The sequence below is a fragment of the Leopardus geoffroyi genome, chromosome D1 (assembly GCF_018350155.1).
Source record: "Leopardus geoffroyi isolate Oge1 chromosome D1, O.geoffroyi_Oge1_pat1.0, whole genome shotgun sequence".
NCBI lineage: Eukaryota > Metazoa > Chordata > Mammalia > Carnivora > Felidae > Leopardus > Leopardus geoffroyi.
This window is the reverse complement of record NC_059329.1, coordinates 100,605,773-100,624,752: the sequence shown is the minus strand read 5'-3', so window position 1 is coordinate 100,624,752 and position 18,980 is coordinate 100,605,773. Positions and strand designations below refer to the sequence as shown.

Here is an 18,980-nt window from a genome sequence, read left to right as displayed (position 1 = left end):
GTCACGCTTGCTGTCGGAACACAGTCCGTCAGGCCCCTCCGCTTTTGCCAGCCAGACTCGGGGGCTCTGCTTGGCCGGCGAGCCGCCCCTCCACCCCGGCTCCCTCCCGCCAGTCCGTGGAGCGCGCACCGCCTCGCCGCCCTTCCTACCCTCTTCCATGGGCCTCTCGTCTGCGCTTGGCTCCAGAGAATCCATTCTGCTAATCCTCTGGCGGTTTTCTGGGTTATTTAGGCAGGTGTAGGTGGAACCTAAGTGATCAGCAGGACGCGCGGTGAGCCCAGCGTCCTCCTACGCTGCCATCTTCCCTCTCCCTAGATCTTACTATATCTATCTCTTTTGTTCAGATTTTTTTCCTACACTTAGCTTATGATTAATATTCAACATTGGAAGCAGCATTCCTCCTCAACCTTAATGTGTTAAGCAATATGAACAAAATTATATACTTAAAATTGTTTCTGATATAAAAATAAGATCCATACTTTAAGTATTAATATGGGTTGTCTTTGTATGGGAGGAATGAACCAAGGGTTTACGTCCCGTTTCTCAAATATGTAATGAGCACTATGATTTCTGAAAGTGAACACTTATGTAAGACCGAAAAGTGAAAAATGTCCACTAACAAAAATAAATTTATAGTATTAACTATAGCATAACTGATCACATAGAACTTAAACCTATAGTTTCCATAGAGACATTTTATATTCAAGAGCTACACATCTGCTTTCCTAAGAACTTATGAAAATCTTAGAACTATATTTTGACCACTGGAAGTACTTACATCTTAAATGCCTTTTCATCATGCACAACTTTAAACCTCAGGAGAAACTTACTATCAATAAATAATTCTTTACTGGATGTAGCAACTATTCACTGAAAACAGGTGATATATTTCTCTTCTGCCTCATTTTCTTCTTCTGGTCCAGAGCTTTTCCATGGCATTTTTCATCTCTCCGTTTCTCAGAGTATAGATTAGGGGGTTCAACATAGGTGGGATAACTGTGTAAAATACAGTCAAGGATTTATCAATGGGTAATGTAGAAGGAGGTCTCACATACATGAAGATGCAGGGGACAAAGAAGAGGACCACCACTGTAATGTGGGAGCCACAGGTGGATAAGGCTTTGCGCCTCCCTTCCTGACTAAGGTTCTTCAGAGAGTGCAGAATGACCCCATAGGAGATGAGCAAGACCGTAAAGATGACCACACAGATTGCCCCATCATTGGCAACCACAGTGAGGCCAATAACGTAAGTGTCAGTGCAGGCAAGTTTTAATAATGGGTACATGTCACAGATGAAGTGGTCAATGACATTGGGACCACAGAAGGGAAGGTTGTAAACAAAGACAAGGTGAACAACAGCATGCAAAAAACCTCCAACCCAGGCCAACAGCAGCAATAAAACACACACCCGTTGATTCATGATGGTCAAATAATGCAAGGGTTTGCAGATGGCCACATAGCGGTCATAGGCCATGGCCACCAGGAGTAAAATCTCTGCACCACCAAACAAGTGCCCTAGAAAGAGCTGGGACATGCAAGCTTGGAAGGAAATGGTTTTCTTCTCACAGAGTAAGTCTATAATCATATTTGGAGTGACTGTAGTAGAATACACAGCATCCATAAAAGATAAGTAACCAAGAAAGAAATACATAGGGGAATCCAGGGTTGGGCTGACCACCACGGTCACCACAATGAGGAGGTTGCCCACCATTGTCACAATGTAGATGAGCAAGAACACAACAAATAATATTTTCTGACCTTGGAGGCTCTGAGTGAGCCCCAAGAGGACAAACTCAGTCACATTGATCCTATGTTCCATATGTCCTTTTGCATGTCCTTATTTCAGAGTTCAGGACAAAATTAGTTACAAATGTAATTATTATTAGTGACTGCCTGCAGCCTTAATAGAATCTGTTTGTTCATTCAACAAATATGCATTACAATTTATTATCTTCCAGTACCCTCAGAAATTCCAAGAATTCAAGGCTGATTAAAAAACATGCTTAGTAAGCTCAGCAATCTGCAGACCAATAGAGAGACAAGAAATTAAAGACATGTGTGAGAAAAAACATATTAAAAAAATAGTTTGCTGCAACCAGCTTTCCATCTGGAAGTTAGTACAATTGTACCTATAGCAGATTCTACATATAACATTTTTTAATGGACTAAGGTTTAATATAAAACTAAAGCAAGATTTATATTTACTCCCCAGTTAATAAAAGAAATGACTGGCTATATTCAAGAATCCTTTTAACTAATAAATGAAATCCCAAATTGATGTATTTTACAATTTCAAAACATCTTAAGGATTTAAAAAGGATATCATAACATCAATAGACAAAAGTACTTAGGGAAAAGATTTACATTTTAGAAGACATACACAGAGTTAATGTCAAAATGAACACAGAACTCTAAGCATTTAAATAAAGGACAAATGAATCAATGGCAAAGTTAGTAAATCATATAAACAAGTAATAAAAGGATTGGCCAACACAGGTATGCTCTCATGCTGAAACTCACTTACGAACAGAAACACAGGAACTGAAGTAACACTTGGGTAATGAAATCGTTACTTGGACGCTTCAAAATCACTCTTTCAAGACGTGTGGTTGCTACATCATCCTCTAAACTTTCACAGATTAGCAAGCAATGTTCAGAGAACATATCAGTTGAAACTATCATGAGATTTACAAGGATCTGCCCATTAAAATATCCCTAAATAGTTACACCTGAAACTAATGTGTAGAAACACTGATGTTAGAGGAAGAAAATTTATTCTGGATCTTGGTATGTGAAAATAACCAAAAGAATATTACAGAACTGAGTCAATCCTCATATATGTTAGTAATCACAAAGAATGTCTAACATGGATGATTATCAGAACCACACAGAGGAACTTTTAAAGGACTGTGAATTCCCTCACGACCAAAATCAAAAATGTAAAGCCTAGGCTGCAATCTTACATCTAATTACCCTTCCTGGGTTACCTGCATACTAAGACAGCCGTTCAGTTCAACGTGTGGGTGTAGTCCATTCTCCCTTGTCTTTGGTACACGGGTGCCACCTCTGTGCACACAAAGCAGGAAAACAAACGCACCATCACTGGACCTTGAACCATTTCCGTGTAAACAAGGCTTTCCATGCTCTCAGAAAGCCATTCATTCCAGTCTTTCAGAAAAAGGCTACCTCTTAATTGCTGGGTTTTTCAAAATGACTACAAAGTCCTGTAACCTAATCAAGTTTGACTCTTGACTGGGATAAAAGAGACCCCAAGTCTTCATTGTTGGCAGAATTTGTCCTAACAACAAATGAATGTTACACCAACATTGTGAGGTTACACAAAAGGGAGGGTTCAGCTGTATGGGAGAGAAAATTGTGATTTGTTTAAACAAAGATTTTTATGTGGTTTGGTTTTTATGTCAATATAAGTAAAATAGTGAAATATCCTTGACAACATTCCACTCTCAATCAATTATACTGACCTGTCTTCACAAAGTACAGTTAAATTTTGGATTCCCTTAATGATGGAGAATAAACTTAATTATGTTCTAAGTCCATTGTTTCAAGTCCTGAAAGAGCCAGTTGTGTGAACAGTGATACAAACACTCTCTGAGGTCAAGACAAAGGTCTGTAAACACTTTATCTGGGGATGGACTACAATACATATGCATGAGTCATTCAGTTGGTACAATTCCAAGAGTGATGCTTTCCTAATTAAATTCATTGGGACCTTCTTCTAACTTTGATCTCCAGAGATGCCACCTGCATCTCCAGAGATTCCAGCAGGATAATCACCATGTACAACAGGACTTCCAGAAACATGCCCTCTGGGGGTGGGATGCAGGGAAATCACAAAAGAACAGCTTGAGATTGAATCATCAAAAGGGAAATGTCCAGTATGGGCAGAAATAAAATACGTTAAGAACTCTCTTCTTTAAAGCATGATTTTCAAAATAGGCAAAGCTATATCAGTTAGCTTTAAGCTACATCTTTGCACACTGGCACCTGAACTGACTTCCAGAAGACGATGAATTTCAGAACAAGACATTTAAACTAGTCTTGGGGCACCTGGGTGGCTCAGTCAGTTAAGCGTCCAACTTCGGCTCAGGTCATGACCTCATGGTTTGTGAGTTTGAGCCCCGCATCGGGCTCTGTGCCGATAGCTCAGAACCTGCACTTGCTTCAGTCTCTCTCTCTCTCTCTCTCTCTCTCTCTCTCTCTCTCTTAAAAATAATAAAACATTGGGGCACCTGGGTGGCTCAAGCAGTTAATCGTTCGACTTCAGCCCAGGTGATCATCTCATGGTCTGTGAGTTCAAGCCCTGGGTCAGGCTCTGTGATGACAGCTCAGAGCCTGCTTCAGATTCCGTGTCTTCCTCTCTCTCTGCCCCTCTCAAGCTCATGCTCTGTCTCTCTCTCTCAAAAATAAATAAAAATGTTAAAAATGTTTTTTAATTTAAACTTGTCTCAAATGTAGATAAAGCAAGCTTCCCCCAGAAAAGGAAGAGTTTGTCACATAGTGGCACACAAGCAAGTTGATAACATCTGTGTTAGTAAGGGAGGAGGGAGGGAGAAGAGTGTGGGAAGATTCCAGTATCTCTGAGTGCTCAGGAAATGCTCACAGAAATGGGCATTACAGGAGCCCAGAAAACAATTGGCAAAGCATTTCAATGGACTTATGTCACAGACTTTGAGTCTGGAGTTCTCTCTTGCCCAGCAAGAGAGCAGATGCAGAATTGAATATAAGAGAGGCTAATGTCAGGGAAGAGATAAGAGCCCTGAGTAAGGATCCTTGCTCCGTATTTATTGGATCAGAAGGCTTACAAACATGATGGACGTGCAGAATGAAGCACGTGAGACAATGAAACAGTGATCATTAACTCAAGTGTGTGAGAGAAAGGGGGTTTCGAAGATATATGGTGTTAGGGGTTTGGCTCAATACAAGACACAATCCTGGCAAGGAGCAGATAGCTGTTTACAGCAGGCACCAGGCACTGGGTCTGTTCATCTTAACTTGCCTAGGGGATAAGACAGATAGAGCATGCTACCTCAGGGTCAGCAAGTCACTTTTTTTTTTTGTTTCCTAATTAGCTCCAGGCAATTTCACCCTGCTATGGCAGTCTATTTCCCTGTTTCCCTATTCTTTCATCCTGTGGAAGGAGCTTTCTGCTCAAAGCTTTAGTTCTATGCTGAGGCACTTTTGCCTGTTTACTGATTCTCAGATACTTCTGTCCTAAGCCTTGTTAACCTATTGGTGCAAGCTCAGGGAATTCCTAAACGTATGTCCCACAGATTTAAATCATCCAGAATATATATAACAAAGTTCACCTGGGAATTGATAAGAACAATATAACAATGTTTCCTAATTATTTACAAATTAAGCAACGTAAGTATGAATTACCGTGGATTAAAGAAGAAATATCAGTGAATAGTTTCTTAAATAAATTTTAAGCAGAGATAATGAGGGAGGTGTGTGTGTGTGAGTGTGTGTGTGTGTACTGGATACAGCTTAAGGAGTGCTTAGAAAGAAATGTATAGTTTTAATAGAAGTATTATAAGACAAGAGATATTACAGAAATGAAGTAAGCTTACTAGAAACCTAAAAAATGGAAAAGCAAAATAAACACAAAGAACATTGTACAATGGAAATAGTAAATAAAAGAAATAATGCAAAGAGAAATTAATTAAATAGAAATTAGCATAGTATTAAAATAGAACAGAGAAAATCTATAAATCCAGGAATTGGTTCCTTGAAAGATTCATAAAATTGATGTTCCTAGCAAAATGGATTAAGATAAACTAAGAGAAAAAAGAGATCAAAATCAGAATGAAGGGAGAGTCATTACTGCATTCTACTGACGTGTAAAAGATTAAAAAAGAATACCATAAATGGATTTACGTTGGTAAACTTGCCAATTTAGAAAGTGGACAACTTCTACGAAAGAAACAACTTGCAGGTGTTGACCATGGTAAGTTCTTTATAGATTTTGGAACCTAACCCTTTATCTGATATGTCATTTGCAAATATCTTCTCCCATTCTGTCGGTTGCCTTTTAGTTCTGTTGATTGTTTCCTTTGCAGTGCAGAAGCTTTTTACCTTGTTGAGGTCCCAATAGTTCATTTTGCTTTTATTTACCTTGTCTTTGGAGACATGGAAAGTAAGAAGTTGCTGTGGCTGAGGTCAAAGAGATCGATGCCTGTTTTCTCCTCTAAGATTTTGATGGTTTCCTGTCTCACATTTAGGTCTTTCATCCACTTTAAGTTTATTTTTGTATATGGTGTATGAACGTGGCCCAGTGTCATTCATCTGCATGTTGCTATCCAGTTCTCCCAGCACCATTTGCTAAAGAGACTGTCTTTTGTCCATTGGAGACTCTTTCCTGCTTTGTCAAAGATTAGTTGGCCACATATTTCTGAGTCTGCTTCTTAGTTCTGTATTCTATTCCACTGACTATGTGTCTGGGTTTTTCCAATACCATATTGTCCTGATGATTACAGCTTTGTAGTACAGGCTAAAGTCCAGGATCGTGATGCCTGCAGCATTGGTCTTCTTTTTCAGGACTGCTTTGGCTATTCAGGGTCTTTTGTGGTTCCATACAAATTTTGGAATTGTGTTTTCTAGCTCTGAGGAGAACGCTGGTGCTATTTTGATAGGAATTGCATTGGATGTGTAGATTGGTTTGGGTAGTATTGACATTTTAACAATATGTGTTCTTCCTATCCAGGAGCATGGAATGTTTCTCCATTTCTTTGTGTCTTCTTCCAATTTCTTTCACACATTTCCTATAGTTTTCAGAGTACAAACTTTTACCACTTTGGTTAGGTTTATTCCTCGGAATTTTATGGTTCTTGGTGCAACTGTAAATGGATAGATTCCTTCATTTCTATTTATGTTGCTTCATTATTGGTGTATAGAAATGCAACCGATTTCTGGACACTGACTTTATATCCTGCGACTTTGCTGAATTCATGTATCAGTTCTAGCAGTTTTGCAGTGGGGACTTTTGGGGTTTCCATGTAGAGTATTATGTCATCTGTGAAAAGTGAAAGTTTGACTTCTTCTTGCCCACTTTGGATGCCTTTCATTTCATTTTGTTGTCTTCTGATACTAGGACTTCCAATACTATGTTAAACAACAGCGGTGAGAATAGACATCCGTGTTATGTTCCTGGTCTCAGGGGGAAGCTCTCAGTTTTTCCCCCATTGAGGATGATATTAGCTGTGAGCCTTTCATATGTGGCTTTTATGATGTTAAGGTATGTTCTTTCTGTCCCGACTTTCTTGAGGGCACTTATTAAGAAGAGATCCTGTATTTTGTCTACTGCTTTTTCTGAGTCTATTGACAGGATCATGTGGTTCCTATCCTTTCTTTTATTAATGTCATGTATCACATTGATAGATTTGCAAATATCGAATGAGCCCTGCAGCTCATTGACACTCATATTACACTAAAACCACAGGCAAGAAAAGAAAAAATATATAAATTACTTTATCAAATTTAAGAACTTCTGTACATGAAAGGACACTATTAACAGAAAAAAGACAACTCACAGATGAGAGAAAATATTGACAAATTATATAGTTGATAAGGTTAAAATCTAGATTACATAACAAATTTCTACATCTCAAAAACACACACATCAAAACACCATATTGATTAAAAATGAGCAAAGGATGCTCAGTGATATAGAGGACAAACTTATAGAGAATAATGAAGTAGAAAAAAAGAGGAGATTAAGGCAAAAGAGCATGATTTAAGAATTAGAGAAATCAGTGACTCATTAAAAAGGAACAACATCAGAATCATAGGGGTCCCAGAAGAGGAAGAGAGAGAAATAGGGGTAGAAGGGTTATGTGATCAAATCATAGCAGAAAAATTTCCTAACCTGGGGAAAGACACAGACATCAAAATCCAGGAAGCACAGAGGACCCCCATTAGATTCAACAAAAACTGACCATCAACAAGGCATGTCATAGTCAAATTCACAAAATACTCAGGCAAAAAGAGAATCATGAAAGCAGCAAGGGAAAAAAAGTCGCTAACCTACAAGGGAAGACAGATCAAGTTTGCAGCAGATCTATCCACAGAAACTTGGCAGTCCAGAAGGGAGTGGCGGGATATGTTCAATGTGTTGAATCAGAAAAATATGCAGTCAAGAATTCCTTATCCAGCAAAGCTGTCATTCAAAAAAGGAGAGATAGGGGCGCCTGGGTGGCTCAGTCAGTTAAGCGGCCGACTTTGGCTCAGGTCATGATCTCACGGTCCGTGGGTTTGAGCCCCGCATCGGGCTCTGTGCTGACAGCTCAGAGCCTGGAGCCTGTTTCAGATTCTGTGTCTCCCTCTCTCTGACCCTCCCCCATTCATGCTCTGTCTCTCTGTCTCAAAAATAAATAAATGTTAAAAAAAAAATAGGAGAGATAAAAAGTTTCCCAACAAACAAAAACTAAAGGAGTTTGTGACCACTAAACCATCTCTGCAAGAAATTTTAAGGGGACTCTCTGAGGGGAGAAAAGATGAATATATATATATTCCAGTGAAGAAATGGGCAGAAGACGTGAAAAGACACTTTTCCAAAGAAGACATCCAGGTAGCCAACAGACACATGAAAAGTTGCTCCACATCACTCATCATCAGGGAAATACAAAGCAAAACCACAATGAGATACCACCTTACACTTGTCAGAATGGCTAACATGAACAACTCAGGCAACAACAGATGTTGGCGAGGATGTGGAGAAAGAGGATCTCTTTTGCATTGTTGGTGGGAATGCAGACTGGTGCAGCTACTGTGGAAAATAGTATGGAGGTTCCTCAAGAAACTAAAAATAGAACTACCCTATGACCCAGCAATTGCACTACTAGGCATTTATCCACGAGATACAGGTGTGCTGTTTTGAAGGGACACCTGCACCCCAATGTTTATAGCAGCACCATCAACAATAGCCAAAGTATGGAAAGAGCCCAAATGTGCATCAATGGATGAATGGATAAAGAAGATATGGTGTATATACATACAACAGAGTATTCCTTGGCAATCAAAAAGCATGAAATCTTGCCATTTGTAACTACGTGGATGGAACTGGAGGGTATTATGCTAAGTGAAATTAGTCAGTCAGAGAAATAAAAATATCATATGACTTCACACATATGAGGACTTTAAGAGACAAAACATATGAATATCAGGGAAGGGAAACAAAATAATATAAAACAGGGAGGGGGACAAAACATAAGAGACTCATAAATATGGAGAACAAACTGAGGGTTATTGGAGGGGTTGTGGGAGGGGGGATGGGCTAAATGGGTAAGAGGCACTAAGGAATCTGCTCCTGAAATCATTGTTGCACTGTATGTTAATTTTTATGTAAATTAAAAAAATTAAAAGTAAAATTAAAAGAAAAATGAAGATCCCCCCCAAAATAATAGCCAAAGTATGGCAGAGCCCAAATATCCATCAACTGATGAATGGATAAAGAAGATATGATATGATGTGATTTTATATATATATACATATAATGGAATTATAGTATATTATAATTATATATATTATATAATGGAATATATATACATATATATATATATATATATATATATAATGGAATATTGGTGAACAAAAAGAATAACATCTTACCATTTGCAACAATGTGGATGGAACTAGAGTATATTATGCTAAGCAAAATAGTTTAGTTAGAGAAAGACAAATATCATGATATCACTCATATGTAGAATTTAAGAAACAAAACAGATGAACATAGGTGAAGGGAAGGAAAAACAAGATAAAAACAGAGAGTAGAGCAAACCCTAAAAGACTCTTAAATACAAAGAACAAACTGAGGGTTGTCGGAGGGGTTATGGGTGAGGGTTGGGCTCCATGGGTGATGGCCATTAAGGAGGGCACTTCTTAGGGTGAGTGCGGCATGTTGTATGTAAGTGATGAATCACTAGATTCTACTCCTGAAGCCAAGGAGTAACATACTGTATCGAACATACACTGTATGTTAACTAACTTGAATTTAAATAAATAAATTCTTTAAAATATATAAAAATAAATAGTGTATATATATAAATATAAATACAAATAAATATCTGTATGTATAAATAAATATACAAATAAATAACTGAAGATCTTTCTTACATGCTAAGCCACACAAAATTGCTTACCTAAGCGTATTCATAGCTTACCTAAAATGTATGTATAGCTTTATGCTTGTGTTAAATATAAAGCTCAAAAAGCATCTAAGCTTTTATCTAAAGAAGCTAGACAAAGACATCTAAAGCCAAAGTAAAAAAAAAAAAAAAAGACGTAATGAAGAAAGATAAAAATGAATGAAATTGAGTACATAGAGTAAACTAAAATAGCCAAAGTTGTGAGGTTGAGTATTTTATATTACAACTGATAACATTATAGCAGGTGAAATCAAGAGAAAATTACCAATATCAGGAATTGAAAAGCACATAAAATTGTACTGATGTTTCAGAGTTTAAAAAGTTCCGATTATTCTATAAATTTGAATCCTCAGATAAAATGTGTAAAATAAAGGAAAAAGACAACCTTCTGAAAAAGACTCAAAAATAAATAGAATTACAAAAGCTAAATACTCCTATATCTCTCCAAGAAATGAACTGTCCCTTTCTTGTAAACAACATGGTTGTGTCATAGAAAACCCTAAAGAATCTACAGAGATTACTAGAAATAATAAGTGGATTTAGTTTTCAGGAACACAAGGTCCAAATAAAACATTCAATTGCGTTTCTATCTATTAGTATCCATAACAACTGAAAACTTACACAATTCTAAACACCTTTTACATTAGTATCGGAAAAGAAAGGTACTCAGGAAAAAAATGAGCAACATCCTTCCACTAAAAATTTCAAATATTTATGGGGCGCCTGGGTGGCTCAGTCAGTTAAGCGGCCGACTTCAGCTCAGGTCATGATCTCGCAGTCCGTGAGTTCAAGCCCCGTGTCGGGCTCTGTGCTGACAGCTCAGAGCCTGGAGCCCGTTTCGGATTCTGTGTCTCCCTCTCTCTCTGACCCTCCCCTGCTCATGCTCTGTCTCTCTCTGTCTCAAAAATAAATAAACGTTAAAAAAATTTTTTTTTTATTTCAAATATTTATGAAGCAAAATTTTGAAAACACCCCAACAAATAAGTATCTTGTGTTCAGGAGCTAGAAAATTCAATATTGTTAAGACGCAATTCACTCCAAAATGATCTATGACCTGAAACCTCCAGCATGCCCTTTCAGGGATGTGGACGGTTGTATCTTCCAAAAAGGAGACAATGTCTTCCATCCTACATGCTGTTCCACATTGTGACTTTGCCACCAAGCATTGACCTCCACACCACGTGTCATCATCTAGTTCTCCACCACCACAAATCGGGGTGTGCCTGCTCTAACCAGTATGAGATGGTGAAAATGACACTGGGCTGGTTTTGGATATAACCCTTAACTGACCTGACTCCTACTTTCTACCACTGAGGTCCCTGAGCACCATGTAAAAAGTCTGATTGTCCTGCTTGTGGTCCTGCATCTAACTGAATAGGGGAAGGGACCTGTTGGGTTCCTTCCAGTCGCCATTTCAAAGCCACTCTGAACAGGAATGAAGCTTCCCTGGATCCTGCAGACCCCTCAGCTATCAGATGAATAACACAGACTGACTTCAGTCCATGCCCCATGAAGCAGAAGAAATATCCAGCCAACCTCGGCCAGAATTGCTGGCTTACAAGCAAAATGATTACCATAATAGGAGTAGCTAACACATATGGCACCTCACATAATTAGAATTTCGGTGTGGGATGAAACTATTTAAGATTCACTCTCTCAGCAACTATGTCTATATAATACATTATTGTTAACTACTGTATCCCACTATACATTAGCTCCCCAGAACTTATTCATCTTATAACTAGAAAATTTTGTGCCCTTTGACTAACATCTCCCTATTTGCCCCACCCTCCAGGCCCTGGCAAGCACCATTCTCTGGCTTCTATAATCTGGGTTTTTAATTCCACATAGAAATGAGATCATACAGTATTTGTCTTTCTCTGTCTGACTAATTCTGCCTAGCTTAATGCCTTCAAAGCCTCTCATGGTGTTGCAATTGGCAGGATTTTCTTCTTTGTTTTACCTAATAATCTTCTCTTGTGTATATATATATTATATACATATATATATAACATATATATATGTATATAATATCTGATATTATATATTATGTATTATCTGATATTATATATATGTATTATATATTTACATAAATATATATTTATGTTTCCATTCATTAATCGATGGACACTTAGGTTGTTCCCATGTCTTGACTACGGTGAATAATACTGATGTGAACATGGGAACGCAGATATCTCCTCAGCATTCTGATTTCATATTCTTAGATATACACACAGAAGTGGAATATGTGGAATGTATAGTAATTCTATGTCACTTTTTTGAGGAATCTCCATAGAGATTTCTAGAGTGGCTAAAATAATTTACATACCCAACAGCGAACTGGACTCCCTCTTTTTTTTAAGTTTTTATTTATTTATTTTGAAAGAGAGAGCAAGAGAAAGAGAGAGCATGCACACAAGTAGGGGAGGGTCAGAGAGAGAGGTGGAGAGAGAATCCCAAGAAGGTTCTGACCTGAAGCACATAGCCCAACCTGAGGCTCAATCTCACGAACCATGAGATCGTGACCTGAGCCCAAATCAAGAGTCAGACACTTAACTGACTGAACCATGTAATCTCTTTTCTCTTTGATAACATCCATCCTAACAAGTATGAGGCAATATCTCATTGTGGCTTTTAATATTTTTAATGTTTATTTATTTTTGAGAGAGAGAGAAAAAGAGAGAGAGAGAGAGCACCTGCAAGGAAGGGTCAGAGAGAGAGAGGGAGACACAAAATTGGAAGCAGGCTCCAGGCTTTGAGCTATCAGCACCGAGACTGATGGGGGGCTTGAACTCAGGAGGCTTCGAGCTGTGAGATCATGACCTGAGCCAAACTCAGCCACTAACTGACTGAGCCACCCAGGCGCCCCTCATTGTGGTTTTGATTTGCATGTCCTTGATGATTACTAATGTTGAGACCCTTCCATGTTCCTATTGGCCATTTGTATGTCTTCTTTGGAAAATGTCTTTTCAGGCCCATTGCCTAGTTTTTAACCAGGTTTTTGTTTTGTTTTGTTTTTTGCTATCTGGTTGCAAAGTCTTTCATACATTTTGGATATTAACCCCTTGTGAGGTATAAGACTTGCAAATATTTTCCCCCATTCCATAGTTTGCCTTTTCTTTTGGTGCAGATGCAGTCTGGATTTACAACTTGAGATCCTGAACTTCAAGCTGATGTCAGGATGAGATGAGATCTTAACTGGCTTAAGACCTTCTGTGTCCTCCCTCCGGAAGTCCTGAACTGCCATTTTACAAGTCTGACAAACTCACTGGAGCGACAGGCTACATGGAGAAGAAGAAGGGGCCAGAGGAGCCTGGTCTTCCAGCCATCCCTGCCAAGGCACCACTTACATGAGTAAAGTCATCTTAAATACTCCCTAAAATCCAGGCAACGTACTGAATACCAGAGAGGGACCTCAGTCCGTGCCACATGGAACAGAAGAATTGTTCAGTCAAGTCCTGCCAAAATTCATATGTGCTCAGATTCAGACCTGTGTGTGGCAAGATATAGCTCTGTGTGTAGACAGATACAGGCCTGTGTGTGATCAGATCAAATGCATATATATACATGTATGCATTCATATGTGTAGTCAGATACTGACCCATGTGCTGTCAGATACAGACCTCTGTGTGTTCACATACAGACACATATATGAAGCTGGATACGACCTACATATCATTGAATATGTACCTACGTGAGGTCAGATACAGATCTCTGTGGTTCAATATATACTTGTGTATTGTCAAATGTAGGCCTATCAACATGGCATACAAACATACACCAATGCCTTTGAGGACTGTGCTGTAATTCATGCCAGCAAAAGACACTAAGCTCTTTCCAATCAGCTCTTTGAAAATGTGAATCAAAGGTAAATAAGGCAAGCCACTTTTAAAATAAGAAAACCAAAAGGCAAGATGCCTGTACACTCTATGAAGATGATTACAAATTTTTATCGAGACATTGAACAAGCCTTCATAATACATGTCTCTTTCTGGATGGTAAAAGAAGATATTAAAACATGCCGTTTTCCTCAAAATCAATGTGGAGGGTCATGAAATTCTAAATATTTTAAGTGAAGTTTTCAAACTAAACAAAATAAGCCTGAAGCTGATCAGGAAAAATAAATGTTTATAAATGGCAAGAAACTTGAAAGGGTGAGTATTTAAAAGCGATTATCCCTATGAGGTATAAAAACAAGTGAAAATCCTTGACTACTGATACAGAATGTTAGTGGTAAAGAATGACACCAAAGGTAAAGAAGGAGGAGGCAGAGGAGTCAGCAACAGAAGAGGAGGTGAAATGGCCCCCAAATCAAACCTACTAGTTGTATAAAATTTGACATATTAAATAGAAAATTTTCAATTACTAAAATTAATAATAACACTGGCAGATTACTTATCCTGTTTGAGGAAAACAGGATTATACATGTCTTCATCACAAACAAAAGCAAATTCTAGATAATTTTAAAAGAAAGCTTTTTGGAGCCCCAGGATGGCTCAGTTGGTTGAGTGCCCAACCCTTGATCTCAGCTCAGGTCTTAATCTCAAGGTCTTGAGTTCAAGCTCCACACCCAGTGTGGAGCCTACTTTAAAAAAATTAATTGATTAAAATAAAAGCAGTAATATAAAAGGAAACTTTTCTGAGAGTTATTTTTTTAATGTTAAAATGTATAAATTCACGGAATGTAAATGAAATTTTCCAAGAGTGATTCAATAGAAGAAATCAAAAAGTAAAATAATAATACAATATAATGTCTTTATATAAAAACACCCATAGTTACAGCAAAACAACATATTTGTAACAATATCAAAGAATACTAAACATTTGTAGAAGAAAATATATATATATATATATATATATATATATATATATATATATATATTTGTGTTTAATGAAGAAAAGACTCCAATTCTTACTCCAATAGATCAAGAATTCAAGACTAGTCTCTTTTTGCTGTGCCCTTACATGGCAGAAGGGGCAAGTGAGTTCTAACAGGTCTGTTTTTACAGAGACACTAATCTCATTCATGAGAGCTCTCCTCTCATGACATAATCACCTCTCAAAGGCCCCACCTCCAAACACGACCTATCATAGAGGACATAACTCATGAATTTCGAGGGGAACACTAATATTCAGTGTATAGCAACATCCAAAAGTTGATGACTTAACTATACAAATTCTGATAAAATCAAATGTTTAATCTTATTTAAAGAATAGTGTTATGTTTGGGAAGACTTTGCGATGACATAACAAGTCTTCATGTAATAATAATAGGGATGAAAATCAGGATATAAAGTTTCTCATACACTGTGATTTACCAGGAAAAAGGTTCCATGTCCCCATAGCCTGGGCGCCTCATGGATCCAGACTAAAAGAGGCAGAACCATGAGTTTCTTTGACCACATATTTCCTACTGTAGTATGGACAGATAATATTTTCTTTCAAGCCTAATTGAGAGAGGGAGGCTTATGAAAGAGGTCTCTGTTAAATAAATCAATATATATTATGGCTTCTTTATTACCTAGTAATCTGCATTCCATTAAGAGCAGAGGTCAGAATGGCATGCCATATCGTCAGCACTTTTCTTTTCTTTTTATTTTTTGTGTTTATTTATTTTTGAGAAAGAGACAGAGAGACAGAGAGTAAGGGAGGGGCAGAGAAAGAGGGAGAAAGAGTTCCCAAGCAAGCTTCCTGCTGTCAGAACAGAGCCTGATGTGGGGCTTGAACTCACAAACCCTGAGATCATGACCTGAGCCAAAACCAAGTGTCAGACGCTTAACCAACTGAGCCACCCAGGCACCCATTGTCAGCACCTTTCTTACCAATGATATCACCCAAATATCTGGTGTCAGGTTCTGTGTTGCATATTTAAACGTCATGGATTATGTACTATGATAATTTTATATATGAAAGGTAAGCCCTGAGTCCTATAGGAGGCTACTAAACACTGTAAACAAAAAAAAAGATGTAGGGGCACTGAAAAAATGGCAGAGAATTATTAGATATACTAAACTATGTAGGAAATTTAATGAATCATTTCTATGAAATATAACACTAAACAAAGTCATTCCATTTTAGGAGATAATAGGATCCCCCACTCAGAAAAATGAGTAAAACTTACTTATTATATCTATCTCTTTTGTTCAGATTTTTTTTCTACAATTAGCTTCCTTATGAGTAATATTCTACCTAGGAAGCAGCATTCCTCCTCAACCTTAACGTGCTAAGCAACATGAACAAAATTATATACTTAAATGTCTTGCAGATACAAAAATAAGATCTATACTTCAAGTCTTAATATGAGTTGTTTTTGTATGGGAGGAGTGAACCAAGGATTTATGTCCCATTTCTGAATTTCTTTCTCTGAAATATATAAAGAGCACTATGAATTCTGAAAGTGAACAATTATGTAAGAGTGAAAAGCAAAAAATGTCCACTAACAAAAATAAATTTATAGTGTTAACTACAGCATAACTGATCACATAGAACTTAAACCTATAGTTTCAATAGAGACATTTTATATGCAAAAGCTACACATCTACTTTCCTAAGAAATTATGAAAATCTTAGAAATATGTTTTGGCCATTGGAAGTACTTACATCTTAAATGCTTTTCATCATGCACAACTTTAAACCTGAGGAGGAACTTACTACAAATAAATAATCCTTTCCTGGATGGAGCAAACTCTTCATTGAAAAAAAAAGGTGATACATTTCTCTTCTGCCTCATTTTCTTCTTCTGGTCCAGAGCTTCTTCATGGCATTTTTCATCTCTCCATTTCTCAGAGTATAGATTAGGGGATTCAACATAGGGGTGATAACTGTGTAAAATACAGTCAAGGATTTATCAATGGGTAATGTAGAAGGAGGTCTCACATACATGAAGATGCAGGGGACAAAGAAGAGGACCACCACTGTAATGTGGGAGCCACAGGTGGATAAGGCTTTGCGCCTCCCTTCCTGACTAAGGTTCTTCAGAGAGTGCAGAATGACCCCATAGGAGATGAGCAAGACCGTAAAGATGACCACACAGATTGCCCCATCATTGGCAACCACAGTGAGGCCAATAACGTAAGTGTCAGTGCAGGCAAGTTTTAATAATGGGTACATGTCACAGATGAAGTGGTCAATGACATTGGGACCACAGAACGGAAGGTTGTAAACAAAGAGAAGTTGAACAACAGCATGCAAAAAACCTCCAACCCAGGCCAACAGCAGCAACAAAACACACACCCGTTGATTCATGATGGTCAAATAATGCAAGGGTTTGCAGATGGCCACATAGCGGTCATAGGCCATGACCACCAGAAGTAAAATCTCTGCACCACCAAACAAGTGTCCTATAAAGAGCTGGGACATGCAAGCTTGGAAGGAAATGGTTTTCTTCTCATAGAGTAAGTCTATAATCATATTTGGAGTGACTGTAGTAGAATACACAGCATCCATAAATGATAAATAACCAAGAAAGAAATACATAGGAGCATCCAAGGTTGGACTGACCACCACGGTCACCACAATGAGGAGGTTGCCCACCATTGTCACAATGTAGATGAGCAAGAACACAACAAATAATATTTTCTGACCTTGGAGGCTCTGAGTGAGCCCCAAGAGGACAAACTCAGTCACATTGATCCTATGTTCCATATGTCCTTTCGTCCTTATATCAGAGTTCAGGAGAAAATTAGCTATAAATATAATTATGACTAGTAACTTCCTGAAACTTTAACCTAATCTTTTTATTCATTCAACAAATAAATATTATAATTTCTTATGTCCCACTACTTTCAGAAATTATAGTATACAAGGCTGATTAAAGCATGCTCCCTAGGCTCAGCAATATTGCAGATTAATGGAGAGACAAGTAATTAAAGACATTTGTGGGGAAGGGGAATATTATTAAATAAATGGGTTGCTACAAGCAGCTTTGCATCTGGAAACTAGTACAATTGTACCAATAGAAGATTCTTCAAATAAAAATTTTTAATGGATTAAGGTTTAATGAAAAACTAAAGCAAAATTTATACTTACTCCCCAGTTAATAAAAGAGGTGACTATCTATATTCTAGAATCCTCTTAACTAGTAAATAAAATCACAAATTGATGTATTTTACAATTTCAAAACATCTTAAGGATTTAAAAAAAGATACCACAACATCAATAGATGAAAGTATTTGGGAGAAAATATTTACATTTTAGAGGACATACACAGAGTTAATATCAAAATGGACACAGAGCTCTAAACATTTAAGTAAATGAGAAATGACTCAATGGCAAAGTGAGTAAATCATATAAGCAAGTAATAAAAAGAATGGCCAACAAATGTATGTTCTGATGCTGAAACTCACCTATGAACAGAAACATGAATTGAAGTAACTCCTGGCTTATGATAGTGTTCCCTTGGACTCTTCAAAATCACATTTTCAAGATATGTGGATGCTACATCATCTTCTAAACTTTCACAGGTTAATAAGCAATGCTCAGAGAACACATGAGTTGAAACTATCATGAGATTTACAAGGATCTGCCCATTAAAATATCCCTAAGTAGTTACACCTGAAACTATGTCTAGAAACACAGATGTTAGAGAAAGTGCATTTATTGTGGATCTTTGTATGTGAAAATAGCTAAAAGCATATTACAAAACTGAGTCAATCCTCACATATGTTAGTATCCCAAAGAGTGTCTAACATGGCTGATATTAAGAATCACACAGGAGAACTTTTAAAGAACTGTGAATTCCCGCACCACCAAAATCTAAAATGTAAAGCCTATGCTGGACTCTTACATCTAGTTAACCTTCCTGGGTTACCTGCAACTA

At 37.6% G+C, this 18,980-nt stretch overlaps 2 protein-coding genes across 2 annotated transcripts; both read right to left on the bottom strand.

Moving 5' to 3' along the window:
• Positions 1-901: 901 nt before the first annotated feature.
• On the bottom strand, positions 902-1,819 carry LOC123602623 (olfactory receptor 4A15-like). The gene has a single exon (XM_045487081.1). It carries the CDS (start codon positions 1,817-1,819, stop codon positions 902-904), a length of 918 nt encoding a protein of 305 aa, XP_045343037.1.
• A 15,069-nt stretch (positions 1,820-16,888) lies between these two features.
• Positions 16,889-17,818, bottom strand: LOC123602622 (olfactory receptor 4A15-like). Its single transcript, XM_045487080.1, has one exon. The coding sequence runs from the start codon at positions 17,804-17,806 to the stop codon at positions 16,889-16,891; it is 918 nt and encodes a 305-aa protein (XP_045343036.1). The 5' UTR covers positions 17,807-17,818.
• Positions 17,819-18,980: the final 1,162 nt, after the last annotated feature.